At 39.0% G+C, this 10445-nt stretch overlaps 1 protein-coding gene across 2 annotated transcripts in view; it reads right to left on the bottom strand.

Annotated features, from left to right (window-relative positions):
• The window catches only part of LOC111979509 (TGF-beta receptor type-1), a 113583-nt gene continuing 103138 nt past the window's right edge, over window positions 1-10445 (bottom strand). For both annotated transcript variants that reach the window (XM_024010101.2, XM_070448863.1), the window contains one exon: window positions 1-4524. In XM_024010101.2, coding sequence (XP_023865869.1) covers window positions 4399-4524 — 126 coding nt within the window. In that variant the 3' untranslated portion in view covers window positions 1-4398. The remainder of the gene's footprint in view (window positions 4525-10445) is intronic.

Genomic DNA, 10445 nt, shown 5'->3' with positions numbered 1-10445 from the left:
TAAGAAAATGTGTATATATTTATTCACAAAACGTCCTACTTCACTATACACAAACTTGAAATAATAGTCAATGTCATCTGAATTCCTATGTCGAGCGCTCATTCTTTTCAACACTTTACCACATACATGTACTTTATCTTAGGGAGCAAAGAATACACACCTCTGAAAAGATGTGTGGTGTAACATGACCCTCCAAACAAATGGTATATATGAAACTGTACAGGGGCTTTCTCTACAACTTGAAAAGGTTCTAAAGAGATGAAAAGCATTCTTCAAATATCAACAATTCTCAAATAAGAGATTGTTCAAACCGAGCCAGTAGGACAACTTCCTAAACATATGGGCACAACAAACACCGTATACAGAGTACCACTGACAAAGAAATGTGCATTAATATTATTTCAATTAGACATTTCATAGAAATAGAATGTCAAAAGTGGAAGATAAAAGTATTATGTACATTGAGGTAAATTATAATTAAAAACATTGGTGTGCCGAGAGGAGGTATCGTTTCCTTTTTTTGATTGTGTTTCAAACTTTGTTTCATTTCCTTTTCAGCAGAATATGTGGTGGACTTTGAACATGGTTCCATATAATATAATAGAAGTCAAACATAGGCACTGGGAGAAATAAGGCTTTCTTCTGCTGGAGCCAGTACGTAATAGCACATACTGCAGCTACTTTACAGCTACTGTGCAATATGTGATAAAGATGACCAGGGAATCTTCATATTTTCCCTCAAATACTGTACGTTTCAGAATGGTTTGCTTACCAGAAGCGTATTTTAATTTAATTTAATTCTGTTTCACAATCTGTACTACACAGCAGAGCTTAATATCAATTTCCAATTTTGTGGTTGCATCAGAAGCCCACTAATAAATATGTATTCTTCGCTGCCTGCCTCACTGGTATTTTTCCCCTTCTGCTAATCAGAGCATCTCATTCAGTACATACCGCCGCAGGGCTCTTCTCCTTTAGCAAATGAGTTCTTGAGTTCAGGTCAGTGAGAGGTGACGACCGTAATCATGTATGTGTAATGATGGCTACATACTCGATTACTGGCAATTGGGGGATTCAATTCCACTCACTGAAAATAATGGGGAGTGCTTCAGAAAGTATTCATCGCCCTTGGCTTATTCCACATTTTGATGTTACAGTCCAAATTCAAAATAAGGACTTTGTTTTTTCTCACCTCCCTGACCAATGTAATCCATTTTGAATACAGGCTGTAACACAAAATGTGGAATAAGTCAAAGGGTATRAATACTTTCTGAAGGCACTCTACATACAGGTATAAAACACAGTACAAGTCACAGCACATTTATAGATTACAGAACAATTGGGAAAGGAAATATCAAAATGTAAAATAGTTTTGACACTGGGAGGGGGCAAATGCTAGGTTCCTGGTGAAAGCTAGACTAGCAGATAGTGATCATAGTTAGTGGAGTCCTTGCTGGTAGGGACTCAGATGCTGTTTATGTTGCCAAGATAAATACCTGGATGTTTCTATGAGAGTCAGAAAAGTTAAAGGCTGCTGATGAGACTGAGGAATGACGTAGAAAATAAAATTGTTGGATGAGTCATGACAACAGTTGCATTTCTTGTTCCACTGTAAAATAATACTTTTTTGGTTTAACATACACTGTATATCATAGCAGCAATATCCTTCACCTCAAGTGTGACGAATGTGAAAAAACACCACATTGTTTTTCCATYGACAACACTGTTCTGTAATGACCAGTTGACCAATTATGCATTCCATGCATGGCACAATAGTTCAAGGGCGTTTTGATTTGGTTTAAGCAGGTTGATGTAAACTTGCTAAAAGACAAAAACAAATAACACAGTAGCAGATATGAATACAGCATGTACCTCTGGTTTTGCAAAAAATAATAATAAAGAACCCTACAGGTCAAATCTAAATGCCATGGCACTTGACAAGCGTTCATCTGACCTCTCCTCACAGTACTTTATAGTCGATTCTACTAGTGTAGATTATATTTTTAAATGTAATTATGCAGCAATGCTCAGAAGTGCACTTATTGCTACTGAAGAGATATGAAACAATGTCTACCTCAGATGACCTACAGAATTTCCTTARTTATCCTTTCTGTATTCTGTCCTACTGGAAAATAATAAGGGAGGTCACATGATCACATCTGTATGTTTAGCAGCATAATGAATCTCCAACTAGTAAAGTAAAATGTTCTGTCTTTCATTCATGCAACAAATGAAAGATCGACTACAGGACCTGTATAGGTCTCAATGGGGTTTTCTCACTGTAAAAGGTAGAGCTGTACACAAATCTAAGATATCCAAAAGTACATTCTTCTTTGAAATGTTATGCCCCTAGATGTGAAAACTCATTCACATAAAAGCAATACAAATATACAGAAAATAGTGTATATAATGCAGCTCCGTCAATGCTTTCCCTTAAGACCGTCCAGGATTGATTCTTACTGAGAAGATTGAAAGGTAAACTGGTATCACGGTGTTGCTTAATTGTATTCATTAGTGCACATCGTAGCACTAGTTGGTGGAATACAAAAACAAGGTCTTATTGGATAAGTCCAGGTAATCCGTTTGGTGCCTAATGAATATGACCCTGACTTCCACTGCATTTCTTCCTATGGCAGTGGGAGGACCCATTCCTTCAGAGAACCTCCTTGATTCAGAGCACTTCATGGTTATGGTTGAAAGAATGAAGAGTGCTTTGTATAAAATAGAGGTATACTATACTGAACAAAAAGATAAATGCAACATGTAGAACATGTAAAAGTGTTGGTCGCATGTTTCATGAACTGAAATAAAAGAGCCCTGCCCAGTCATGTGAAATCCATAGATTAGCGCGTAATGATTTTTTTAAATTAACTGATTTCCTTGTATGAACTGTAACTCAGTAAAATCTTTGAAATTGTTGCATGTTGTGTTATAATTTTGTTCAGTATATCTATCAGCTTAGGTGTACTGTATGTACACCTGTATACACACACAAAATACATAGGAATAGAGTACAGCCTACACACTCACTCCAGAGGAGGCTGGTGGGAGGAGCTATAGGAGGATGGGCTCATTGCAATGGCTGGAATGGAATTAATGGAACGGAGCCAAACATGGTTTCCATATGTTTGACAGTTCAATTAATTCCATTCCAGCCATTACATTCAGTCACTTCATAGCTCCTCCCACCAGCTTCCTCTGACCGACTCATATTTACACTGTAAGAAATAAATATACAGGTAACTGCCAAAATAAAGGAAACACCAACATAAAGCATCTTAATAGGGCGTTGGGCCACCATGAGCCCCAGAACAGCTTCAATGCACATTATAGATTCTACAAGTGTCTGGAACTCTATTGGAGTGATGCGACAATATTCTCCCACAAGAAATTCCATCATTTAGTGGTTTGTTGATAGAGGTGGAAAACTTGGTCTCAGGCACCGCTCCAGAATCTCCCATAACTGTTCAATTAGGTTGAGATCTGGTCAAACACTCACAAACYCTTTAAACCCCCTATGCTCCTTTGAGACCCCTCTTTCAAAGGCAGATCTCTTCTACTGGCCATGGCAATCAAAATAATGGGAAACTGGGCATTTTTATACATAACCCCAAGCATGATGGGATGTTAATTGGTTAATTAACTCAGGAAYCACACCAGTGTTAAAGTACCTGCTTTCAATATACTTTGTATTTACTCAAGTGTTTCCTTTATTTTGTCAGTTACCAGTACATAGCAATGAATAAAATATTGCATATTTCACTGCATATTTGACAAGTCTTGATAAAGGTCATATCCAGTTTTTCTTGACAAAAGTATACACAATTATGGAGCTGGCATCTGTAAAATAAATGTTAAAAGGTACAAGATGTTGAGTGAAAGAAAGAAATGCATATGAGTAACACTCAATCCTGTTTGAATGAAATGCTTAAATAAACACAGACCGCAGTACTTTGACAAATAACCAGATAGAGGTATTTGAAAATGTATATTTTCTTTCAATGCAACTTATTTCTTTAATTCAGAATATTTTCAATGGAATTCCTACAGGAGGTCCCAATAAAAGTCAAGTAGTGTCTGTTGGGGGTAAGAAAGATRGGCTTGTTGCAACCAGTCAGGCAAACCAACAGCAGGGTCAGGGGGTTGTGTCTCTGCATCCAGAGTCCAGATAGAGTATTATCCAGGTTATCCACTGGAATCAACCCATGTTCTAATGCCATCTTAGAGGAGAGCAGAGAAACAATCTCTCCAATCAGCCTTAAAGGAATGAGTCATAAACGGGGAAACACACCCACCTGATTGTACCATCACCTCCCTCCCTCCTTCTTCAGAGAAAGAGGAGAACAGCACACAGATGGGGACTGAGATTCCAGACTTTCAGGTGGCGTTGTCTCTAGTTTACATCTTGATGCCTTCCTGCTGGCTGAGCTGGGACAGGGACTTCTTGATGCGCAACGCGGTGAGGCGGGCCGCCCCGTTGGAGTACCAGCACTCCCTCATGATCTTAGCCATCACCCGCAAAACCTGGGGAGGGGACAGAGGCAGGGGAGACAGCGTCAACATCACAGGACAGCAATTACACATCCATATTTTGTTTTGCACGTTGTTGAGCACTGAGATATACATATGGATTGGTCTAGCTTCCCCCACCAATCGTAGAGTAAACACCRTGACTGCGGCAATTGCAATGTCACAATGTCATTCTTCAAGTGGAAAAAGTAATGGAATCACTGCTGTTGTGAAAGAACTCGAGAGCGAGAGAAACAGCAATAGAGAGACGCTACTCATAGACATGGTGTTGAATCTGCAACCGCAGTCTGAATTAAGACTTAAACCCCTGGTCTGCGGCCCAGCAAAGACAATGGAGACAGAGGAGCTCCAGCGTTCTGACCTTGAAAAGGCTGGTCAGACTTACAACATCCAGGCCACAGGTCTGAATACCAATCCATTGCATCCCTATTCCTCAATCTCACGAAGGTCTTTGTCAGTGAGTCTCGTGTTGAATGCAGGGCTGTATTGAGCAGTATGCTCTCTGGCGGATCGGACAGTGAAGACCGGATGTTCTGCTGATCCCCTCTTAGAGGCTATTCTTTTCAATATTAGGTGCATTATGCATTTGATCTAACTGATTTGAACTGAACACTTTTCATATTCTCAGACAATCGTTAGGTCCACTGAACCAAACAATACTTAAGTTGGAAAAAAGGCCCTTCGTTTTTGGGGGGGTTGGTTGGGACGGTTAAAGGCATTAATTAAGATTTTGTACAAGGTGCAGGACAAATTGTTATTTTCTGTACAAAGTCTATTAGCYAAACAGGACCTTGACATAAAGACGTGGATAAATCAAAGCTATTCTCAGTAGCAAATAAACTATTTAGGAAACAACTCTTTGCCTATAACAAAACTCAGGTATGGAGTGATTCCTCACGAAACCAGGTAAAAAAACAAACACTTAAAAAAAAAAAAAAATACGAAATGTAATCCATAGAACGGTCCTTTTGAGGAAGAATTGCTGACATGACATTTGTATCTTAAAGCATAATTGAGAAATAATTAAAGTCATTTTAGACTCCATAATGTTTCATCTGTATGTGCTACAAGGTGAAAATTGGTGTAATGAAGCTTTATCGCCTGCTCTGTAATATGAGTAGTATTGATTTCAAGAACAATTTTATAAAATWAATTTATGAATATTGAAAATATACTGTTGAACATAGTATACTTTACAGACATATTCAAGTTCCAACGTGGGACCTAAAAAGTTATGTCCCATTTTATACAGAGAAATTGGCATAGTAAGCGATGTAACCAATAACAGCCTTCCTTTTACTTGTATCCAATGTGACCCCCCCAAAATTTCGTCACTGAGCAAATTTCTGATTTTCTGAGCGCAAACTTGAACGTTGTGAAAATTCTGTGCAACTTCCAGCACGCGTTTACTGCGAACACTGAGGCTGTACCCGCTTTAAATTTTAACAGTGATAATGTAGGTTACTGTGGCTATTTGATCATAATGTAGGCCTACTAGAGTGGCCTAAAAACAATGGAGAAAATGCATCCCATAACATTTTAACATGGAAATAGCTGTTCTATCATTCAGCATATAGTAGCAGCCAATGTGTGGTGTTCAATGTAGGCCTACATTCCATGAGACTTTTGGGGGAAAAAACATGCAAGGCTTGACATTAACCCGTTTATCCACTTGCCCTTCAGACAAGGTGACTGAAAATGTTGTGGTGTTTGATGCAAGAAACCACTTTCCAAAATARAAAGCATTATTATTCCCATACCATTATTACAGAGAATAAAGACACATTATGCTACCGTCTGCCTATTGGCTACTTAGCTTATTCAAGCCTGTCTCAAAATACAACACTGGAACTTTAAGACAAAAAAAAGCTTGCTTTTCAAAGATGGCTATAAATCTATACGTTTTGTGCTCTTGTAGGAATCAAATCACTCCCCTAATGATAACTACAAATGATGTATAACTGGCCTAATTTAAATTTCCATTTTACTAATAACTCAGTAACTAGCAAAGAATATAAAGGATAGGATAGGCTGTTCGCCAGCCTGCCAGCTTAGTGGAGTCTGCCACTAGCATAGTCAGTGTAGTCAGCTCAGCTATCCCCATTGAGACTGTGTCTGTGCCTCAACCAGTTGGGCAAAACTAAACATCGGTGGTGTTGCCTTAGCAATCTCACTAGGATAAAGACCTCCTCCATTCCTGCCAATTATGAAGAGATCGTGATACCTCACATCTCAAAATAGGGCTACTAATGTTAGAGTCCCTCACTTCAAAGGCAGTATATGTCATGAACTAATCACTGATCATAATCTTGATGTGATTGCCTGACTGGAAACCTGGCTAAAGCCTGATGAATTTACTGTGTTAAATGGAAGGCCTCCCTCTCACACGAATACCATATCCCCCGTGCATCCGCAAAGGCGGAGTGTTGCTAACATTTACGATAGCAAATTTCAATTTACAAAAAAAAAAGAAGACGTTTTCATCTTTTGAGCTTCTAGTCATGAAATCTATGTCAGCCTACTCATATTACTTATTTAAGCTACTGATTACAGGCCTCTGGGCCATATACAGCGTTCCTCACTGATTCCTGAATTCTTATCGGACCTTGAGTCATAGCAGAATAATATTCAAAAATTTTGGTGATTTTAATATACATGGAAAAGTCCACAGACCCACTCCAAAAGGCTTTCGGAGCCATCATCGACTCAGTGGTTTTGTCCAACAATGTCTCTGGATCCTACTCAACTGCCACAATCATACTCTGGACCTAGTTTTGTCCCAATGGAAAAATAGTGTAGATCTTAATGTTTTCCTCATAATGCTGGACTATCGACCACCATTTATTACGTTTGCAATCGCAACTAATAATACCTGCTCAGAACCCAACCAAGGAGCACCAAAAAGTCGTGCTATAAATTCTCAGACACAACAAAGATTCCTTGATGCCCTTCCAGACTCCTTCTGCTTACCCAAGGACGTCAGAGGACAAAAATCAGTTAACCATCTAACTGAGGAACCTCAATGTTAACTTTGCGCAAGTACCCTAGATGACAGTTTGCCACCCCTAAAACTAAAAACATTTGTCATAAAAACCTAAGCTCCTCGGTATACAGAAATAACCCGAAGCCCGAATGCAAGCTTCCAGAAATTGGAACGGAAATGGCACCACACCAAAACTGGAAGTCTCGATAGCCGGAAAGACAGTACGTGCAGTATCGAAGAGCCCTCACTGCGCTCGATCATCCTATTTTTCCAACTTAATTGAGGAAAATAAGAACAATCCAAAATTATTTTTGAAACTGTCGCAAAGCTAACTAAAAGCAGCATTCCCCAAGTGAGGATGGCTTTCACTTCAGCAGTAAATATCATGAACTTCTTTGAGGAAAGATCATGATCATTGAGAAGTTACGAAAGTTACAAATTACGGACTCCTCTTAAATCTGCGTATTCCTCCAAAGCTCAGCTGTCCTGGAGTCTGCACAACTCTGCCAGGACCTAGGATCAGAAAGAACATAAGTGTTTTAGTACTATATCTCTTGACACAATGATGAAAATAATCATGCCTTTAAACTTCAAGCTGCATACTGGACCTATTCCAAACTAACTACTGAAAGAGCTGCTTCCTGTGCTCGGCCCTCCTATGTTGACATAATAAACGGCTCTCTACCACCGGATGTGTACCAAACTCACTTAAAATGGCAGTATAAAGCCTCTCTGAAAAACCAAACCTTGACCAGAAAAATATAAAAAACTATCGCCCTATATCGAATCTTCCATTCCTCTCAAAAATTTAAGAAAAAGCTGTTACGCAGCAACTCACTGCCTTCCTGAAGACAAACAATGTATACGAAATGCTTCAGTCTGGTTTTAGACCCATCATAGCACTGAGACTGCACTTGTGAAGGTGGTAATTACCTTTTAATGGGCGTCAGACCAAGGCTCTGCATCTGTCCTCGTGCTCAGACTTAGTGCTGCCTTTGATAACCATCGATCACCACATTCTTTTGGAGAGATTGGAAACCCAATATGGTCTACACGGACAAGTTCTGGCCTGGTTTAGATCTTACCTGTTGGAAAGATATCAGTTTGTCTCTGTGAATGGTTTTCGTCGCTCTGTACAAATCAACTTGTACATTCAAGGTTCCGTTTTAGGACCACTATTGTTTTCACTATATATTTTACCTCTTGGGGATGTCATTCGAAAACATAATGTTAACTTATTAACATCTGCTATGCGGATGACACACAGCTGTACATTTCAATGAAACATGGTGAAGCCCCAAAATTGCCCTCGCTAGAAGCCTGTGTTTCAGACATAAGGAAGTGGATGGCTGAAAATGTTCTACTTTTAAACTTGGACAAAACAGAGATGCTATTTTGAGTCAATAGGTTGGTGATCACTTTGACTCAAAACACAAGCCGAGATCTACCGCTCACATTTTTTTTTTTAAACATGACTTAAAACACCCTATGCAACATTAACCAATTAAACTCGAGTCGCACCACATTATTTCYGCCTCATGCACAAATTCATGTTGTTACTCCTATGAACAAGCCGCTAATAATAACAACGCAAGCCTATAGATACACTTTCCTACTCATTCATTACTGCTGCAGTGCTTTTTGTAGTGCTGAGTGGAAATAGGAAGAACGCATATTTTAGAACTTATAAAAGTGTTGAATACAAAGTGTTGATAGTGCTGAGTAAGAACTTACACCTGAACTCACTCATAACAGCATCTCTTTGCTGTATTTGTTGACAGTTTCTCTAGTCATGCTTTTAAATGTTTTGAAATCTCACAGTATCAACTTAGTTGTAGCTAACGGTCATTTCGAGCCATCCGTTTGGCCAGCGGAGGCCTATAGTGCACTTTATTTTCTTTTTGGCAACTGAATCAGGTGCACYTACTGCCAACAGTGTGAGACTAGTGCTGTTACGGTGACCGTATTACCGCCACACCGGCTGTCACGAGTCATGACTGGCAGTCAAATTCCATGTGACTGCTTAGTCACGGTAATTAGGCTGCTCTGATGCTGCGGATGGTCATTAGTAGCCTGCCAAACTTGCTACCAGGACTCAGCACTCTATTGTCCTTCTAATCACTCTGACATCATTGCAAATATAGTCCAACATCTAATCAAACACTTCATGAGAGCCCATGAGCTCATGTTGCGCAACATTTCTATAGGCTATGCAATTGCATGAGAAAACAGAGTTGAAGAGGAAGATCCCATCAGATTTCTATAGGCTAGGCCTACTATATTTATTTCTCAACTTTCCTAATATTAAGCACATTGCTTATCTTTACAACAGGAGTATAGCCTACCTGGCTGGCATGAAAATAAGCCACAGGAAAAGCAGGCACCATTCGCTATTTAAGTACATAGAGGACACTTTTTTCTTTTGCCTCTGTTCTGAGACAGGTGCATAACTATGGTCCATTCTAAAACTTTAACACATATTATTTACTATATGTAAAAACAAAATGTAAATTAAGAATATTCTGAAGGGTAACAATATTAGCCTTGTTAATATTAGCCATCACTTGTGAATTATGTATTATCACGTGTGAATGATGCCCTGCTTGTGCAGTAAGGCAGGAAATGGCACGTGTTTTTTTGCGACTTTTTCTAAATCATAGTTTCACACCTCATTTTTTATTTTATTTTATTTATTTCACCTTTATTTAACCAGGTAGGCTAGTTGAGAACAAGTTCTCATTTGCAACTGCGACCTGGCCAAGATAAAGCATAGCAGTGTGAACAGACAACACAGAGTTACACATGGAGTAAACAATAAACAAGTCAAAACATGGTAGAAAAAAAAGAGAATCTATATACAATGTGTGCAAAAGGCATGAGGTAGGCAATAAATCGAATAATTACAATTTAGCAGATTAACACTGGAGTGATA

This window comes from Salvelinus sp. IW2-2015, linkage group LG19 (genome assembly GCF_002910315.2).
Source record: "Salvelinus sp. IW2-2015 linkage group LG19, ASM291031v2, whole genome shotgun sequence".
Lineage (NCBI taxonomy): Eukaryota > Metazoa > Chordata > Actinopteri > Salmoniformes > Salmonidae > Salvelinus > Salvelinus sp. IW2-2015.
Note: the sequence above shows the minus strand (reverse complement) of the source record. Positions and strands in the feature narration are given on the sequence as shown.